This window comes from Polyodon spathula, chromosome 18 (genome assembly GCF_017654505.1).
Source record: "Polyodon spathula isolate WHYD16114869_AA chromosome 18, ASM1765450v1, whole genome shotgun sequence".
NCBI classification, from domain to species: Eukaryota; Metazoa; Chordata; class Actinopteri; order Acipenseriformes; family Polyodontidae; genus Polyodon; species Polyodon spathula.
Genome location: NC_054551.1, coordinates 22497750 through 22518893, shown reverse-complemented (window position 1 = coordinate 22518893; position 21144 = coordinate 22497750). Strand labels below are relative to the sequence as shown.

At 36.6% G+C, this 21144-nt stretch overlaps 1 protein-coding gene and 1 pseudogene across 3 annotated transcripts in view; both read left to right on the top strand.

Moving 5' to 3' along the window:
- Positions 1–13698, top strand: part of ddr2a (discoidin domain receptor tyrosine kinase 2a) — a 36408-nt gene extending 22710 nt beyond the window's left edge. For all 3 annotated transcript variants that reach the window (XM_041217746.1, XM_041217747.1, XM_041217745.1), the window contains exons 3-17: positions 3230–3332; positions 3713–3944; positions 4252–4399; positions 6276–6381; positions 6715–6898; positions 7119–7362; positions 8227–8298; positions 8561–8697; positions 9176–9392; positions 9763–9992; positions 10322–10449; positions 10653–10850; positions 10934–11168; positions 11517–11666; positions 12052–13698. In XM_041217746.1, coding sequence (XP_041073680.1) covers positions 3230–3332; positions 3713–3944; positions 4252–4399; positions 6276–6381; positions 6715–6898; positions 7119–7362; positions 8227–8298; positions 8561–8697; positions 9176–9392; positions 9763–9992; positions 10322–10449; positions 10653–10850; positions 10934–11168; positions 11517–11666; positions 12052–12183 — 2516 coding nt within the window. In that variant the 3' untranslated portion in view covers positions 12184–13698. The remainder of the gene's footprint in view (positions 1–3229; positions 3333–3712; positions 3945–4251; positions 4400–6275; positions 6382–6714; positions 6899–7118; positions 7363–8226; positions 8299–8560; positions 8698–9175; positions 9393–9762; positions 9993–10321; positions 10450–10652; positions 10851–10933; positions 11169–11516; positions 11667–12051) is intronic.
- A 3797-nt stretch (positions 13699–17495) lies between these two features.
- Positions 17496–20599, top strand: LOC121330706 (annotated as a pseudogene).
- Positions 20600–21144: the final 545 nt, after the last annotated feature.

Here is a 21144-nt window from a genome sequence, read left to right as displayed (position 1 = left end):
TGGAACAAGCAAGCTTTTCAGAGCCTGCAGGATGGAAAAATCAGAGCATGAAAAACGACTCTGCAGCTCTGAGCTGTTGCCAGGTTTTTGTGCAACTGCCAAGGCCAGCAGACCAGGAGGAACGGCTGAGGGCTTCATTCAGTAACCAACTAGGACCAAAGCTGGTATTTTTCCACTATGAAAAATGTATATTTTTAGAAGCTTCACTTGATGAAGTAGTTGATATTATCAGTATATTATATTAACTAGCTATTAGATAAATGGCCGTTTGACACATTTTTTTAAAAACCTTTCGAAATCTTCTTCTTGGGAACCGGTGAAGCCATTGATCTGATACTTGGCATATATCATCAGCATCCAAACCCGCATCAAGTTTGCGAAGCAGAAGTTTCTGAGATAAATTTTAATGTCAAAATGGCTGCCACAAACTTTAATGAAAAGCGTCCTTAACAGCAAACCCCTGCTATTTGAACACCGTTTGACCAACAAACTCCAAGCTTGGCAGTTATTGTCCCAGTAACAATGGGATACAAACATGTGAAAATGGTGATGTTTTATAAAGCAAGATGGCCGCCAATTATATGTTTACATTTGAAATTTAAACCTGCGTCCGTTGACAATTTACTTGACTAACTCCAAACTTCACAAGCATCATCCTTGACACTGTAGCAATTCAACTGACTGTTAAAAAAATGGTGTTGACATGAAGCCAAAATGGCTGTTTGATGCATTTTTTTTTTAACTAAACCCGCTTCTTCCAGTAATTGCTTAAGTGTTTGGTTCTGGTACTGGGGCTTGGAAGCCGTAAAACTGCCTGGCAGTTCTAGTTATTATTATTATTATTATTATTATTATTATTATTATTATTATTATTATTATTATTATTAGAATAATGAACTGTGATTTATAAAAGTCATGCCTTGCAAAATTAGGATGACCATATGACTTCATGTACACAAGGACAGTGTGGAACAGATGTGGCTTTTCAACTAACACCCCAATGCATTCTGGTAAGTGTAGTCCTGCTGTGACAGGTAAAACGTACCAGAATGCATTGCAACATGAGTTGAAAAGTCTGAACTGTCCCAAACGGTTCTAGTGGACAAAATCCACATAGAGGTTCCCTCTTTCTTATTTGTGCCACGATAGAAGAAGGTAATATCATAATAATCCTGGATCAGACACAGTGAGAGTCCATAATAAAAGGTTGTGCTAATTAAGGGGTGATCAGCATCAGTGGTCCATCTGGAAGGTTTTTTTTTTTGCATGCTATTCAGCTCTATTTTGGATGAAATAAAAACTGCCAAATTGAACCCTCAGAGGTTTCCTTTAAAATCTCACCACAATTATTGCTGCTGCTGGCACCTTCACACATATGTTTTTGTAATTATCATTGTCACCAGGACAGTGAGGCCCTCTTGTGCACACTGTAATGTATCTGTTCCTGTTTATGACCTGATGACACCCTGACAGGACCCATCCAAATGTCCTGATCTGGCCTCTCTGGGACAATAATTACTGGTTCAGAGAGTGTAGAGAAGCCATGGATTTTAATTGAGTTAACCATACTCCTACCTGGGGAAGTCAAGTAGACTTTTCTTCTGTCCATCTTTCAGCTACACATTTTCTTTAACGAGATGAAAAGTAGGTTTGCTCCTAATAGTCCAAAGCCCATGCAAAACTGTTGTTGATTTCTGACAAGTGCTATTAGTTTACTTCTGATGCACATTAATCTAAGTAACAGTAAATACATGTTTCTTAATAGTTTTTTTTTTTTCAAAGTTTAGGTTTACATGTAGGAATGGCTACCTTCCAGCATTTTCTATTCACATACTGTATGGCATCAGTGGTTTTGCACTGTCTAGGATTAAGTTTTGCCAGAATAATATGTTGGAGAATTCATTTCACCTAAAATGTTTATGTTTTGATTAAGTCAATGGAGGGAACTGCATGGGTCTATTGCAAAATAAAGTGCTTTAGTGTTCAGGCTGGATTTTAATTGACTAAAGGACAGACTCAAAATATAAGCTTCTTCCATATGGCCAGTGTCATATAAAGACCAGCTCACCTTAGTTTAGTTTACTGTGTAATGTTGTAAAATATAGCATCAATCAGTGGGAAATACATACAGTATGTTGAATATCTTGATACTGTGTTGGGAGAACACAGGCAAGCTTTGTGATAATTGAGTAACCCTACCTATTTTTGTGAATACTATATCTATAGTTACTTTTAATTGTATTAAATGATATATACACCTCAGAGACCACACATTAAATTGTACTTCTTTTTTGTACCTGGTATTTAATAGCCAGCAACACAAACACTGTTTAGGCTGGCAGAACAACTGAAAGAATTTGTTAGTCCACCCACTGGCTTTATTTAGATGTAATAATAAATGTTATTCTAAAATAGCATTTCCTATAACTGTGGTATGCCTTTTACTTAGAATGTGCTAAAAAGGCTCGAATTTGTTTGGAGAGTTTCTCTAGTTCATATTCTGGCAAGTGATTGACCTGTGTTGGGTTTTTTTAAGTAAAAGGAAAATGGCAAAATTAGATGTTTAAGTTGACCTCTTCACCTTCTTGGCAATGGCACAGTAATTGTACTGGACAGTATTGTATTTGAGGTGGTACACTGATATGGAATTTGCTTTTCATACAGAACCTTAACTTCCATGCTTCCTGGGAGAGATTATGACTCTCAATGATATTGGTACTGACGTTTAGTTCTCCATAAAAAATGAAGTATATGTTTTTACTGCTAACATATGTTTGGCATTTCTGTTGTCCACTTGTGGATATAGATATGATTTGTAACTAGTAGGTTTGAAAATACTGCACAATTTTGAACCACTACACACCCTGTGTGGTATTGTGCAATTAAAAAATATCACAACGTTCCATGTCCACTCTGGTTATAGAATTAGACCCAAAGTGTGTGGCAGTGCAAGAATTCCTGCATGGTTAGGTGCTCACAATCAAAATTGCATTATAAAGCACAGCATACCAGCACTAAAATATTGGTTATCATGACGTTTATGTGTTGTTGCTGTGACTGTGAGCTGTGGTGTACAGTCCACATCAGAAAGTAAAATAGTCTAGGATTAGGAAATGTTAAACAGTCATTATAAAATCAACAATAAGCTCCTGTCTGAAGCCATTTTGATTGCTAAGCTTCTTTTCAGAGAAGCTTTTAAAAGGGTTTTAATGATGAAACGATATCGTAGGTGTGTGCCGCTATCCTCTTGGAATGTCTGGGGGGCAGATTCAAGACGAAGATATCACAGCATCCAGTCAGTGGTCTGAATCTACCGCAGCTAAATATGGAAGGTAGGTTATTATTTTCATTCTTTGAAGATAATGTTTATACACTGGCCCTTGAACAACTACATGTTGACTATAGTATTGAGGTACAAAGAAATACAAATTTCTTGAGTGAATAATAATGGCAGGACAGCATCTGTGAACATCTGAACACCATCAGTTTTTTTATGTTTTTTTTTTAAAGCAAACATTTTTTAGGCTTTTTTAAAACACATCCTCCAGTTACAAATCCAACCTATTATTTGTTTAACTTAGGTGTGTCTTGAAGTTTGATTTAAACGTGCCATAGAACATGAAAATAACAACAGGTCATAAAGCTGTGCTGATTTTTTTTATTCATTTCATTTCACCTCAAAGACAAGACTACTTCTTTTTTTTGGATCCAGGCTTGATTTTGAAGAAGGGGATGGAGCTTGGTGCCCCGAGATCCCTGTGGAGCCAGATAACCTGAAAGAGTTCCTTGAGATTGACCTGCGCACTCTGCACTTTATAACCCTGGTGGGGTCACAGGGACGCCATGCTGGGGGCCACGGCAACGAGTTTGCTCAGATGTACAAAATCAAATACAGTCGGGATGGGAGCCGCTGGATATCTAGAAAGAACCGCCTTGGGAAGCAGGCAAGTGTTCCGCAGCTCTCCCAAGAAACCAGACCAAGTGGCCATGAACATCAGCGGGACTGTCTGGACAGCTCCCATTGGTCAATCTGGTTCAAATTAATTTCACATTGTCCTGTGCTGTGAAACATCTTTTTTATTATTTAATAATAATTTTAAAAATATTTATTTATCATATTTATTTGTAGCCCTATATTTGTGATGTTCTAAAGATTGCAATATGTTGCTTATGTGTATTCCACTTTTTTATTTTAAGTGTTCATATCATGCCCATCATTGAAGGTTAATCCATTTCTTGATTCTCTTAAAGTTAATCGAAGGGAACAAAAACGCCTATGACATTGTCCTGAAGGATCTGGAGCCTCCCATCATCGCCAGATTCGTTCGATTCATCCCTGTGACTGATCACTCCATGAACGTGTGCATGAGGGTCGAGCTCTATGGTTGTGAGTGGTTAGGTGAGCTCCAATCGCTGTCAAAGCTGACCTGATCATTTCAGCACTCAATTTAATTTAACACATTTAGCATTTCAAATTTATATTATATGTACTTGCTTAATTATCTGTTAATCCTTGATGATAATAAAACATTAAGCTCACAGGGACCTCAATGGAAACAAGGCCTTGTCTTTCTGGGGAATTAGTTTCTACATTTCAGAAAGCTGTAAGAGTAGATCATATTAGTGTGAAAGTTTAGATTAGCCAGGGAGACCAGTGATAGTGAGTGGAAAAGGCATGCTACCAGAAAGAAAAAGGCCTAATATAAATACAGCTCAAAAAGTAAAGTTCCAGATATGTGTTCTATTTTCTGTCTTTTCAACAATGTCACTAATGTACCACTGAGAGCCTCTGCCTAGGTGGTGATCTTTGTTGGTTTAGCTCAACAGCGAATAAGCGATATGATGCACCCTGTCTTGTAGATAATACAGCAGAAGCCAAATATGTCACTCTGCTATGTAAAAATACCACTCAAAGCCAATCTACAGGGTTAGACACTGTCTATTTGCTAAATGAGGCTCAGCAGATGAATGTGATTTTACCTGTACACCACTCTATTAAGTCACCCACTATTGACAGATAACAGAAAATAAAACTAGACAATCTACAATGCAAAAGGACCTTCAATCCTTACACAGTATCTTTTAAGATCATTTGGCACACATCAGTTCCAGAAACATTGTTTTGTACAATATGTATTTCACCACAGGCAGTTAAATAAAATGCCATAATATTAATGACATGGAAAAAATCTACACAAGTATTAGTTAATAAAGTTGTCTGGACGGCTGGTGGGTTTAATTAGAAAAGACAGTACTGCTTTGTCATTTCTTATATAAATCCAGCTTTATTACACAGTCAGAAACTCAGAGTCTAACGTATAGTTGGCATACAAGTCATTGTACATTTATAAGCAATTTGTTTTACTTGTTGTTGGCTCTCTGTACATATAAATCCAACAAGGTTTTCCTTTGTTGTTTCTTTACGTTGTTTTACCAGCACATGAACTATAAGAAAATATTAGACCTCATCTGTTGCAAAACCAATTAAAAGGGAAGATAGTGAACTTTAAACAGAAACAGAAACGTCCAGGTTGTGGGACTTAGAATCGGATTGTTCTTGTTGGAATCTAGCACTTTATTTACAGTATGTTCACTCTATAGAGGAAATAGATTGTATTTTTTGGATATATTCACTGTTATTCTATTTATCAGTTTACCAAAGGGTAAGAATATCAATAAGTGCTGTCGGATTCTACATAATTTATCCGTATTTACAACAGAGTTTAAAACTCACTAGCATTCGTGATTAGAGAGATCTCATTATTCAACAGCTCGTAACCTATTTATATTTAGATGTGTTTTTCCAGCTGAGGTGTGGTATGATTTCTATTGTTCTATGGAAGCACTGAGGTCTATTCAAATGGTAATAATATGACCAAATCTGGCACTGTACTTACCACACTGATGGTTAAAGATGATGGTTTTCACAAAAGTCCCCTTATTTTAATGATTTAACTGGTGATGGTATTTACATCTGCCACTGTGTAGATTTTAATTAAATTGACCCCATTACCTTTAGATATTAAATAGACCCCCAAATTATTTCAGAACACACAGAAGCAACTAAATTGGTTCCCCAAACTTTTGACTTTATGCTCCACAATTACCAAATTAGCACATCTTTAATCACACACCTGCAGTGCCTTCTCTCACACACAACCATGCTTTTAAGATCAGCCCCCTATTTAAACACAGAATAACATGTTATGCTGATCATGTATGCTGATCATGGTGCTGCTAATAAGAATATTTAATAAGCCATGATTTTTCCGCAGATGGTCTGGTCTCCTATAATGCTCCAGCAGGACAGCAGATCATTGTGCCAAGAGGTTATAATGTTTACCTCAATGACTCGGTTTATGATGGCGCAGTTGGTTACAGGTACACGGCTGCTTTTTCTATTTAACTGAAATTGTACTGTAACAATTTTTATTTGTGCTTCACTTACAGCAAATGTACTGTAGAAAACCAACTACTAGTAGAAAACTACTGCTATCTAGTGGTAGTAAAATATTACAGCACTGATGCAGATTCTGTCGTTGTTGCATATTCTCTGACATAAACATACACTTTACACAGGGTTACCTGCGTTGACTAGAGTTTTGATCTGTGCATGGTAATACAAATATTAGGTTTATTTTTTAATCTCAGTCGGGTTACATTAAGATTTATTAGACCCAAAGATGTGTTTAAGAAGAGCTTCCTGTCTTTCAGTATGACAGAGGGTCTTGGGCAGTTGACCGATGGAGTGTGGGGTCTGGATGACTTCACACAGAGCCATGTGTACAATGTCTGGCCTGGCTATGATTATGTGGGCTGGTCCAATGAGAGCTTCACCACCAACTATGTGGAGATTATGTTTGAGTTTGACAGAATCCGGAACTTCACCACAATGAAGGTACAGGAGGATGTTGGAGTTGATATACAGTACTGTTGCATTGGTTTATTAGAACATTTTACCTGTCAGTTTTTGGACTTTCTGGATATTGCAGTTGTATGTAAATAGTCTGTTATGCAAAATCTCATTTGTGTTCCATATATTAATTAACACAATTGTTCTCTGAAGTACTTTTAGTCTGTGAAATGCACTGTGCTTATCTTCAATTATTTCTGTGCAGGTTCACTGTAACAACATGTTTTCAAAGGGGGTGAAGATTTTTCGAGAGGTGCAGTGTTATTTCCGCTCAGAGACCAATGACTGGGAGCCCAACCCCATCTCCTCCGTCCTGGTGCTGGACGATGTTAACCCCAGCGCCCGCTTCGTCACCGTACCCCTCCTAAACCGCATGGCCAGTGCCATCAAGTGCCAGTACTACTTTGCCGACACCTGGATGATGTTCAGCGAAATCACCTTCCAGTCAGGTTGATGCACCTTGTCCTTGATTATTTAATTAAGCAGTGCAGAGCATTGTTACATATATTTAGTTACAGTATTTAATTGAACCATGGTGATGAATTAAGTAATCAAGGACCCTGTTAGAACAAAGTCCAAAATAAATTACTTAATTGGAGCAATTAAGTGCTTATTATTAACTTAATTGGTCCAACTAATTAATTCAGGGTACAGTTGGAACAAAAACCAGGAGGGACATCGATTGGACCAGGATTGGAGACCCCTGCTTTAAAGAATAAGTGGCCAAAGTTATCCCTGGTCTTTGTTCCAGCCATGTTCAATTGTTTAATTTAACCAATTAAACCTCCAGCCAGAACATGAAGTAGTTTATTGGATTGTTCTATCTGTTAAACCTGGAGTGGAATGGCCCTCCAGAATTGTGATTGGACACACCTGTTTAGTGAGTTTAGTGAGTGATTGGAACCACAAGAATACACTTCAAACTCTCTTAAGAAACCTTCAACGAAGGTTTCACAAATACTGAACTAATTAAACAAAAATGTTAGAAACATACATCCCACCATGTTGTAATTACAAAATTAGAACAATCATATCATCATAAATGACCTACATTCACCATTATGTACAAATGCAATTGCGTCATGCAGGCTGGCGGACAGATAGACAAGAAAAGTTCCTGGTGCACTCCATATGTCGATAGAATTGTGTTAAAGAATGTTGTATCGCATTGGATAAGAGTTATATAGATAGACTGTAACTGTACATGTGATATAACTATGTGATCTCCAGGCCTTGAAACAGATTGCTAATGGAGCAATCACCCTAACCTACATAGATCTCACTTACTCATCTCATTTTCTTTTATCTTTCAGACACTGCCATGTACAACACAACCGGAGCTCCACCAAAAATCCTACCTGGAACCCCTACCAGCACACAGCCAGGTAAAGAGTCAGCACCTCAGACATGTCAGCTAATATAGTGCTTTACATCAGAACAGGCTAACAGGCTGCTCAATATTATTTGTTCCTAGCAAAACAGAAAGAACTACAGGAAACAGAAGGTATCTTAGGACTTTAAAGTGAACTTGTTTATGGTTGTTTTTAAAGGTATTTGAGCAAATTATTGTATCGTTACTTTATGAAGTCATGTAAAAAAAGCCCCCAAATATTTTCTTTTTACTTTTTTTCATGATGATGTCTCCAGGTGATGACCCAACCCACAAAGTGGATGACAGTAACACTCGCATTCTGATTGGCTGTTTGGTGGCCATTATCTTCATCCTGGTTGCCATTATTGTTATCATCCTGTGGAGGCAGTTCTGGCAGAAGATACTGGAGAAGGTAAGGAAAAGGGATTGGACTGCTCTTCGCAATTAATGTGTCTTTTCTAGAAAATGATATCCAAGTGTGCAGTCATATATTGTATACAAGCGCAAGAGAAATGAATCACATTTTACAATAGGAATGTGGAACACTTTAGCTTGAGTGGATGTAAACATAAAGATGCATTCATTTTTCTAAAAGTTTACTTTGGTATATTTTACGGTAATAACCATCGTATTTCATATTCAAATAATTGTAAATCTTAACTGTAAACTATCTAAATATCTCTATATCACTAGCTGCCAAAGATCGTTGTGTGTATTGAATTACAAATTAAGAATGCATTTATCACTGTATATTGATGTTTGAGGTAAAAACACACATACTATATACAACCTAAATACAAAAACTATTTACCGGTAGACCTCAATGTCCAGTGATGGCCAGATGAACTGGTGTGGTCGAATGTCTTCCACAATCAGCATCCTCCTTTCAGGCTTCTCGGCGGATGCTGGACGATGAACTGACTGCCAGTCTGTCACTACAGAGCGAGACCTTCACCTATAACAACAACAACAATCGCTCATCTTCAGTCAGTGAACAGGAGTCCAACTCCACCTACGACAGGATCTTCCCCCTGGGGCCCGACTACCAGGAGCCTTCCAGGCTGATCAGAAAGCTGCCCGAGTTCTCTCAGGCGGCCGAGGAGGCTGGTGAGAAGAGGTGGAGGGCAGGGGTGTTGTCAGAGCAAGTCTGAATAGAAATGTTTCAATATAATAGTGGCTTTAAGGTCAGTATTAAGTTCAGTGATTTTGGTAATATTGGGGGTTAGGGTTAGGGTTAGAGATAGAGACAGACTACATATGATGATAGCATTTACTTAGGGTTTGGGTTGGGGGTAGGGTGAGAATACAGGATTAGGGATAGGGTTACCGTACACTTTGTTAAATATAATTTTTGTGCTGTTGTTTTACAATGAATTTCAAATTTTCACTGAAACAGAAAGTTAAATTCATTTTTTTTAGCCAGTTCTTTGTCCAGAGAGAATTGTGAAGCTGATAGATATATTTCTGTTTCCCCCAGCGGCCGGCGGCAGCGGGGTTGTGAAGCAAACCCCGGCCAGCGGACAGGAGGGTATGCCGCACTACGCCGAGGCTGACATCGTGAACCTGCAGGGAGTGACTGGTAGCAACACCTACGCCGTTCCAGCTATCACTATGGATCTGCTCTCCGGGAAGGATGTGGCGGTCGAGGAGTTCCCCAGGAAACTGCTCACCTTCAAAGAGAAGCTTGGGGAGGGGCAGTTTGGAGAGGCTAGTTCCCCATCAACTATTGCTCTCTGTTAATAAATACACTTCTTACAGCTGTCAAACAACATTAATGTATTCCCACTGGAAGAATATTCTTAGCCACTACAGTGCACAAGTACAGTAACTGGATTACTGTCAGTGTAAGCAGCCTGGTTAGCAGATTCTCTTGGTAATTATTCCACGCCCTAAAAGCAATGTATTGCAAAATGGGAGTCACTGAAAAAGACTTCTAGTCAAAAGTTTCGTCTTTTGAATTTTAGTTTATTTTAGCATGTATAAACCCTGAAAAGAAAACAGAGTATGCCTAAGAAAGTTCTGTTTCTCTAACACAGGTGCACTTGTGTGAGGCTGAGGGAATGTCAGAGTTTACTGACAAGGATTTTTCTTTTGACATCACTGCAAATCAGCCTGTTCTGGTAGCTGTAAAAATGTTACGAGCAGATGCCAACAAGAATGCCAGGTCAGTATACTATTTGTAATATTCTTATATACTTCTTGTATTCTTGTAAGTGATTTGAATCGTTTAGATAAGTTTAGTTGGACAGTGTGGAGTTTAATATGGATATATGGTTTGGAATAATTTTATGTAGGGTTAATTAATATAAATCAATAATGACAGTAATTAATAACAATAACTATATTTCAACATGGGCTCTTTTCTAGAAACGATTTCTTGAAAGAAATTAAGATCATGTCTCGATTAAAAGACCCCAACATTATCCGCCTTCTGGCAGTGTGTATCTGCAACGATCCTCTCTGTATGATAACGGAGTACATGGAGAACGGGGATCTCAATCAGTTCTTATCCCGTCACGAGCCAGAGGGACAGGTCTGTCTGGCCAGCAACACCCCCACTGTCAGGTAAGCCTCATTCTACTAGCATGTTTAACTATTGTTAAAACTGGAATTCATCCTAAGGTAATTCTTTTTTTTTTTCGTTTCAGTTATGCCAATATTCAGTACATGGTCACACAGATAGCATCGGGCATGAAGTACCTTTCCTCCCTCAACTTTGTTCACCGTGACCTGGCCACCCGTAACTGCCTGGTTGGCAAGAACTTCACCATCAAGATTGCTGACTTTGGGATGAGCCGCAACCTGTACAGCGGAGACTACTACCGCATCCAGGGGAGAGCCGTACTGCCCATCCGTTGGATGTCCTGGGAGAGTATTCTGTTGGTGAGCCTAAAACATATCATATCTCGCTCTTCAACCAATTTAAACAGTGACTTTTACATTGAAACATTTCATGGCTGCCCTTTGGGTGAGAACGGCATCATTTAGAAACATCTTGACTGCGATGATTAAGGAGAGGTTATTCCTGTTTTAACCATATCATGCATGGAGACCTCATATCAGGAAGGATCCAAAAAACTTCTAGTCTTTATTTGAGGACAATGCCTGTTATGATTGGGTGGCATGACATTATGATTGGCCTCTCCACTTCTGCCCCCAGTCATCATGTTTATTGTATTTTTATCAAATTAAACTTCGACTTTAGAGTAATGTCTTCTCTTTATTTCTAAGGGCAAGTTTACCACTGCCAGTGATGTGTGGGCATTTGGGGTAACTCTCTGGGAGACTCTGACCTTCTGCAAGGAGCAGCCATACTCCCAGCTATCAGACGAACAGGTCATCGAAAACACCGGCGAGTTCTTCAGGGATCAGGGTCGGCAGGTAAGAGGCAAAGACGCACGCAGTGTAGTTGCAAACATTACCATTTTAAAAATTGATATCTGGTACTTCCTAGGTAAAAGTATGTAACTGGTTGCAAAGCAGTTCGGTCATTTGGGAAGGCAATTGGTTGAGTAAAAGAAGTTGAAGGTGTGGATAGAATTTCACATTGTTCACAAACTAGTATGGTACCTGATGCTGTACAGTATATTTATCTTTTTTTAATCAAAATCGATATTTGCTCTAACATGCTTCAAACGGCATGTGCATTTAGGCAACCAATGCTTTAAAAGATTCCAACAACAGTAGGGGTTTGCAACAGTAGGTTATCTTGAAGCTGCCATAAAGCTAACCCCTCAGACCATTATTACTCATTGTCTGTTTCCAGATCTATTTGCCGCAGCCTGCCATTTGCCCGGACCCTGTCTACAAACTAATGCTAAGCTGCTGGAGGAGAGACACCAAGGATCGGCCATCATTTCAAGACATCTACCGCAGTCTTCTAGACTGCACAACCTAGGAGGAACAGCGTTTGCAAAGGCAATGCTTGCAAACTGGACTTTGGTGTTTGTTTCTTCGTGTAGAAACACACCTAGTATGTGCAGATGGGAATGTGGGGAGAAAGAGACAATCAAGGAAGCCAATGAAGGTTGACGGGCATTATTTATATATGAGAATTATCAGCTCAGTGTCTATATTTGTTTATTGTGTTGTCACACTGCCTAAACAACGGTTTCAGAGGGAGTGTCTTGAGGTCCTCCACAGCAAATTAACTGAAAAGAGAAAGACAAAGGAGCAGTAAGAACAATTGCCAGTAAGAACCATAGTTCAGTGTGCTAAATTCAGAGATATTGGTACTTCTTTTTATTCTCGAGATCTTTCGTTGTTATAAAGACCTCTTTAAGGGCCTATAAAGGGAATTCCATATTATAATATATAATAACTGTTTTAATAGTAATCGTGGCCTTAATAATTATGGAAGCCTTTCTTTTTTCTATCAATGTTTATAAGCATTATATTGGAAGTTGTTTCAGTTTAAAAAAAAATGTTAAAACTTATACAGAAACTATTATATTTTTTAAATTAACACTTGCACATTTTTGTAGAAGAACGCTTGAAAGTAAGACCCTAAACGGTGCAATTTAGCCAAATATTATTAAAAATAAGGAAAGAAATGCTCACGAAGGTAATCTAAAATTTTAAAAACAGCATGTTATTCTCTGGGACCAAGCACTAGAAATGCTGGTGACAATGATGTATAAAGAACTGCATTTGTGTATTTTATTTTTTAGATACTTTTGAATGGAAGAGCCGTTTGTGGCCATATACTTAGATATGTATGTATGCAGATTTTATTAAATACATCCACCACACATACCAAAGTGCTATTATACTATCTTTAGATAGTTATTTTTTTGTTTTAAATGCCCTAGAAATGTCGTGCCAGCTATATTACTTAAAATGTAGTCTATGATTTTGGAACTGGGATTAGGACACACCTGCCCTGTGTTCACAGTATAATCTATTTATTAGGCCGGTGCTATTTTCATATTTCCTAATGCCAGTAAAATGTAGGAAAATATGTTGTGTTGTATCTTGTTGCATGAGCCATAAAGTAGTCAAATAAAAGTTTATTCTAAATTATTATGTAAAAAGAAAACAATAAATATCAAATCCTAGGGGAATTCCCTCTTCAATCGATTGTGTGTTCATTGTTATCCTCTACTGTTTTTGAAGACATCCATCAACTCCTATGAGTTAAAAGACTTGACAAAAATGCAGTTTATTTTTGCCTATACTGAAGCTTTCTGTATTGGCTTCCATACACACAAGAATACTACAGTATGCTTGTTATCTGAAACACAGAATTTGTCTCCATTCCTTCATGGTGCCAGTTCCAGATAGGAAAGAAGACTTGACATGTAGATCTACATATTAGGTTTTCATTTTAAAGGTAGCAAAATTCCTTTGAAGGTATATTGATTTTAATTCAATTCAATTCAATTTTCAATGTATTTTATTTATATAGTACCTTTCATACCACAGTATCTTAAAGTTATTAGTAAAAAAATTATAATAATCCATAATAGTTATAATAATGACATCATTAAAAACAAAACATTTAAGAACAAAAAACAAATAGGAATGATACATAAAACACAAAATTACTAAAATAAGCAATAAAATAGATTAAAAGCAATTATATTTGTAAGTCAGGTTAAAAAGGCTAACCTATAAAAAATAAGTCTTTAATCTTAACTTAAAAATATTGTCAGAAGCAGCATCTCTAATAGAAAATGGCAATGAGTTCCACACTCTGGGGGCTAAATGCACTGGGTGTTAAAAAGGACAGAAACATTGAATTAAATCCTTCAGTTGTACTGACATTTAACATGTATTGGAATAGCACCTGCAGTATAGTATTATTTCCCTCGATTACCCTATTCCTTGCCGCAGTCCTATCCTTAACCGAATAGTTAGTGTCCCTATTTATTACTGCCTGCTTCATATAAAACATGATCAATTCCAATGTAACTAGTGTTACCTAGAGTAGATAGCTGCCAGCTTGCAACAAAGTGTTTCTAAGTGGCGCTAATTAATGTTCCTTCCTTGTCTTGTCTTTTACATCGTTTTAGCTTCATTTTAAAATAGATATCCTATAGTAGACAAACACGTTTAGTACTCTGACATGTTGATGTAATGAAGTGGTTCGCAATCAACTCTTTCATCTCAGACTCGAGACTCTTCTTAAATGCAACAGAAAATATTCTACTTAACTGCAATTGGAAATATTTTTTAAAGATGTATGCAATGTAAAGAAATGCTTGGTTTCAGATCAAAGTTGTGCATGCTTTAGGAAGTTTTGTGTAATGAACAAGTTTTTCCATAATGCAAGTGCAATGATATAAGGTTGTTATAGTGTGTTATGGTCATGGCTTCCATTTTTTTCCATAATACGATTTAAATAGCATTCTCTGACTAAAGCGTTAGCACTTTATAATAAATGAGAGATAATGTAATGAACTATACATGCATAGATGCTTTGTGTTCTTGCACTCCTGTTCAATTAAGTTCACGAAACGTTCTTGAAATAAGAATGTTTATGTCATGTTAACACACCAAAGATTAAGCATTAGGGGTGTAAAATATTCTTAAACTAAACACTTCCAATTGGTTGACAATAGGAGGATATTGGTAAAACTTTATGAAAACAAGTTAAATACGAAATAAACAGTAGAGAAACTTGATTTATATATTACACTATAAAATAGCAAGTTATGGATAAATGGAATAGGTAATCATGTCGAGCACAGTATAGATATCCTGTTGTTAATCAAGTTTTTTTTGTTTGTTTTGTAAGTTTAAATATTTGAAATAATATTAAGAATATTAAGAAAGTTTACAAATGAGAGGAGGCCATTCGGCCCATCTTGCTTGTTTGGTTGTTAGCAGCTTATTGATCCCTGAATCTCATCAAGCAGCTTCTTGAAGCATTCCAGGGTGTCAGCTTCAACAACATTACTGGGGAGTTGGTTCCAGACCCTCACGATTCTCTGAGTAAAAAAGTGCCTCCTATTTTCTGTTCTGAATGCCCCTTGGTCTAATATACATTTGTGACCCCCCTGTCCTTGTTTCATTTTTCAGGTCGAATAGTTGTTTATGTCCCACCTAAAATAATTCTCACAGAGTATTACTTGTTAAACATGCTGGTCAGAGAAAGAAGGTAATATGTTTGTATTCTTAAGATTTGTTATATATCTATATAAATATAAAAGACAAGTTGTATGCAGTAAGTAGCAGGGCAGTGTGGAAATGAATGTGTGTGGTTGATGAGGAAGGTCGTGATGAAGTCTGGAATACGTATTACTATCTGCAGTCATTTGAAGAGCAGCGTTTTAAACTAAAATTATGTTTTCCCACTGCCTGCTGTCTGTCCTTCATTCACACTCAATCATGAAGGTCATACAAATAAACAGGGTCTGATGCAAGGACTGTGGGTAAATCTGGACCTTCATTGTAGGCTCTGTTGTTTCACAAAGTTTGAGAGTTAGATACAAACTTTTTTATAAACAAAAAATATTTAAATATTTAGCTTCGGGTGACAACACTGAATAAATAGTTAGCATCGCTACCTAAGTGTACCTGAAAGCCTTTGACATCACATTAATATTTCTCAGCATCGGCTAAATGCTTTATTGGCTGCTTCGCTGCAAATTTGTTTCATATTACAGCTTTTAAAACAATTAAATATAGCTACAGGCTTAACATAACAGATATGGCTTGTTCCTTTCCTCAAATCTTATGACATTTAGGAGAAGAATTCCACCCATATTTGTCATTGAGATTTTTTGCATTTATAGATTTTCTTTGTTGTACAAGACATTGTATTATTATATTATCTATGCATCAATTCCATACAAATGTAAAGCATGTTCATTCACAGTAAGTAAGCTATGTAATGTTGTATAGTTCATATTTATGTAATGTGAGGTGAAGTTGTTTTCAAGGGTTTTAAGCAGTTCTGTATCTGTATTCTGATGTGTTGAATTGCTTTTCTTCAGTACTAAAGAGCATCTGTACATTAATAAGAATACATTTTTCTATGATTCATTTTGTAATGTTAAAATGAATTAAATAAATAAATAAATACCAATTGAAACTTGGTATGTGTGGATGCTGTTCAATGATGTAATATACTATATCATGATGATCATCAAGTAGTATTTGTTTACACATACATTGATATATTTCTGGGTATGTGCATGACACTGATTCCCAATGAATGATAATGTAGGTTTCTCTTACTTCTTTAAAGACACTTTTGTTCCTCTAGCCTGGGTTACATATGTCTATGGCAATGCAACTAGGATAGAAGATCAGCTCTTGGTTTCAGGGACAGTTTGAAGATGCTTATTTATTCTGCTGCTAATGCTAATAAGAGATAAGAAAGAGATTGTAAAACTGGGATTAGAACTTACTGCAGTATTGGTAAATGCAATCATTGACACATTCACATTATGACTTGTAATTAAACTAAGAAAGAGGAATAATAATCATTTGTTTTGCAGGTATAAGAAAGTAGACTACCTATACCTGAATGCAGGAATCATGCCCAATCCTCAGATAAGCTTTAGTGGACCTTTTATGGAATTTTTTTGATTGCCTGCTGTGTGCAAAGACTAGAAAGACAAATTAAAAATGCATGAACAAAGAAATATAATCTGTTTCTGTAGTTGCCCATTGAAGGGTGGGAATTTAAGTGTTTGTACGGTACAAGATGAAATTTTGTCCTGTTATCAAATATATGACAGAAAGGTAGATATTGATGAGTACAGATCTACGAATGATGGGACTATGGGACTTGAGACTGCACTTTTTTGTTTTGTTTTACATTAGAGCTAAGTTGAGAACACAAGTATTTTTAATTCTGACCAATTAACCAATTAAATGTGATCTAGCCATCCCAGTACTTGCTTTATTTAAAAGTGCCTGGTTCACTGAACTAAATGAATGTTACCCCTGAGCGATGAATGCAACTTTTCATACTTAAAATAGTGTCTTGTCTATGATGCCTTAAAAGCATGTCAGTGAAAAGTGCATACTAATGGATTATGTAGTGTTAGAAATAGTGTCTTTCTAGAAAGGGCAAAGAAAGGAGAGTCTCAGCTAAGCAGTAGTTATATGTTCCGAGAATCATATTCGTTTAGCCTTGGTCAGTTTACGGAGCTTTTGAATTCAAAGAGAATCAGACTGTTCATTTGTAATACAGTCCGTGGCTGTATATCACATTAAAAAGCAATTAGAGAAATGTTATGTGCAGTTATTGTTATAATGCCTTCTTCTGATGCAGACAGGATGCTTTTTAACAAAGTGCGTGTATATCAAGGAACCACACTGTGTAAATACAATTAGTGCTGGGATGAACATAGGATTTTCACATTCAGATATTCACTCATAATTTAAATATGCAACAAAATCACAAACAAAGAGGGGTTTTGAGACATTTTTTTCAATACAGCTTACAGCTTACACTTTGCTGTCAAGAGGGCGACTGAAGAAATTAAAGGTTTGCCTCTGGATAACACGAGCTGGAGCAGTGCAGGGCGAATGATGCTCAGTTTTCTAAATTAAAATGATTAATGGTAGCATGTATTTTGTATGTTTCAAACATATTCTACCATAGCACTTCTTACACTGTCTTGTATACTGGGTATGCAGTACATATTTTACTGAAGCAATACAGCCACTAGAGGTACAAGCCCACTGCTTTGGGTACTATATCCTGCTCCACACACGTCAGCGGCGCTAGAGTTGCTACGTATAACGATTTGGCAGCGTATTTTAATAACATTTGCTTATATAATATGCTTTATACAAATCTAAATTTTGCATGTGAGTGACATTTAATGTGTGATTTGTGGTATTCACACATAGTCAAACAGTTTCTGTGAACATGGAGAAATCAAATCAAAAAGAAAAACACAGTGCGTGAACCCGTCTGACGAACCTTCGAAGATTTAAAACAATCTTCGAATACTGTTTTGATTGTTACAGATGTATAGGGTATTTTCTTGTTAAATTTAGTGTTCTATTGAAGAATCTACTTCATAGGAATTACAGCTAAAACATTTGCCCACTGTCTGGGACTGCATAAAATCTAATTAACATTGCTGACATTATAGAGATAATTATAAAAGCCTCTCATGCTAGTTGGTTTTGTGCATGTTTAAAAAATTTTAAAAAATCAAGGGGTAGCAAGATTGTAACTTAATTTCTTTTAGATCAGAGAGTTGGAGCCTTTACTGTGTCAACCTGGAAACACATCCCAGCTGATACGGACGTCATCCAGCAATGCCAGAAGCTCTGCATTCAGTCTGGACGACTACCAGCACACTCAAGGAGTGGAGCCCTACAGCTCCTCTAAATACGCTTCAGATCTGCTGAGTGTGGCATTGAACAGGCACTATAACAAGCAGGTAAAGCCAGAGCCTAGAAATGAGAATGGGTTCAAATGGACCAAAGGCGAGGTGGTTATGTGGGTTAGGTTAATGCGTCTTCCATTGACAGCAAACATGGGGGAAAGCAATGTAGATATAGGTATTATCAATACTGTGTGTTCGCTGTTCCTTTTAGAAGGAAAGTCTAATCCCACTTGATTTTTCCTTATTTAAAATGAACACCCTTATTATTATTTTAGTGTTGGACATTCCCTATCATTTGCACTATAGAAGTTACATATGAGCAGTGGAAGGTACCACTTCTATATAGTCAAGTGGACAAACAATTCAGTTTCCTCTGTGTACAGTTTTTTATAAGCTTTACTAATTGTGTTTTTGATGTTTTGTTCACAGTACACTTTTAAATATTCTGATGAACGATGCCTGGATTTTAGTGTGATGTTTAAACAGCAATGTATAGTACATTTCATCATTGGGTTTCTTCTTACAGGGCTTGTATTCATCTGTAATTTGTCCTGGACTCGTGATGACAAATTTAACTTATGGCATCCTTCCATCATTTTTCTGGATGCTGGTTATGCCAATTATGTGGCATTTTAACACTACAGCGGTACTTTTAAATATATAAACATATCTTTTAGTAAATGTACATCTATACTGACCGGTAGCAAGAGCCCATTGTACAGTTAATCTATTAGAAAGATCTGTAGCTTTGCCTATCCGTGTCAATAAGAGTTTTTTGTTCCTCTCTCCTTCAGATTAGAATATTCACCAACACGTTCACTCATTCTGCTTACAATGGAGCAGAGGCTTTGGTATGTATGACATTTAGCTGGAGAAACCTCCACACTTACTCAACTCCTAACAAAATATAAAATCCTGAAACTAAGACAGTAAAAGGGTACTTCACTGTAAATAATAGCAGAAACGCCATTAGAGAATGATAGAGAAACCACGTAATAGGGTATTAAACAGGTAAGAAATGAATTATTTAGATAGTGTATCCATTTAACTACTAGAGCAATTCATTCCCTGTGTCTCTCATACCCAATGGAATCAAGTATAGCTATTGCTCAACCCTGCCCAATAAATCTGTGTGGCAACATCAGATTATGCCCATGCTTGTCACAGCTAGGAGCTGTAGTTTAGAATACTGGATACAGGTATTAACTTTCAGCAAAGAAAGGAAGACAAAATAGCAAAAATAAATGTAGTCACATGTCACAATATTGTAATTTTTCCATACTGACTGTTGTTGCAATATTTAGTATTGCAGAAACAGTTAACACAATGTCTTATTGATTGTTTTTGCTTTGCCACAGTTTTAGTTGTTTAATCAGAATCCGGAATCCTTAGATCCTCGAGCAAAATAACCCAGCTATACTTCAGGAATGGGAAACAGTTACACCAAGCCACAAAAGGTAAGGAAAAGTTTAACCATGTTTCAAAAACTTCCAGTACACTGTTGGGGCAGGTTTTTTTTTGACGTATCTCTAGACTACCCAGACTATGTGTTTCATGAACAAGTTCTGCATGTTCAGCTGGTGAAGTCTTCAGCATGTAGACAAACCTGCTTAAAATAATGAGATATTGTCAGAAAGATCCAATAATTGATTAAATGCTTGAGCTAAGATTGCAAATTTGCTGATGGAAGTATTATTATTATTATTATTATTATTAGTATTATTATTATTATTATTATTATTATTAGATGGACCTGGATGAAGACACGGCAGAAATATTCTATGGAAAATTACTAGAGCTGGAAGGCAGAGTGCGAGACAAACACAGAGCACAAGAGGATGGAAGATAGATGCACTGGCTTGTCGTCGACCATACCATTTATATTGCTGCTTTCTACTACAAACGACATCAGCAGTCTGTCTGCATCTGTTTCTACTACATTTGAAGGTCTTTTTTTGTCAAAGGAATTTAAAGGATGCCTTTTTAAATTATGTAACATATCAGTAACTTGTGAGGGATTATAAATCCAGGTTTGGGGGACAATGGGGTAGTGAGAAAGAAGTTTTATTCAATGTCATTGTTAATTCTGTTGCAATTTGTGTACCGTGTTTTCACAGCCTAAGAAAGCTGTCAAAATATCTTGAGGCTGCATTTTATAAAATCAAATAAATACGGTCCACCAACAACAGTTATTCCTACTGTATTTGACTCAGAGGTGTTTTTGTTTTAAATGAGAAATGAGAATGTTTTAAAACAGTGAAATGATTACAGTAATCCAATCTCGTTTTCCAGAGGTGACACGGTTAACTAGGGCATAAAATTAATTAATGCAATGAATATAATTTGAAAACACTTCAATCAAAAAAATTCAACAGTACATTGTGCTTTTAATAGATTCATGTTTCTCCAATTTCTATCAATCATTAATAAACACTATTTGAAATACAAGAGAAATTAAAATTCTATTAACTTTTTTTTTTTTTTTTTGATTAATGCAAAATATGATGTACTGTAAGTAGAGGTGTCACTGCTGCATATGAGAACAGTGATGTGAACAG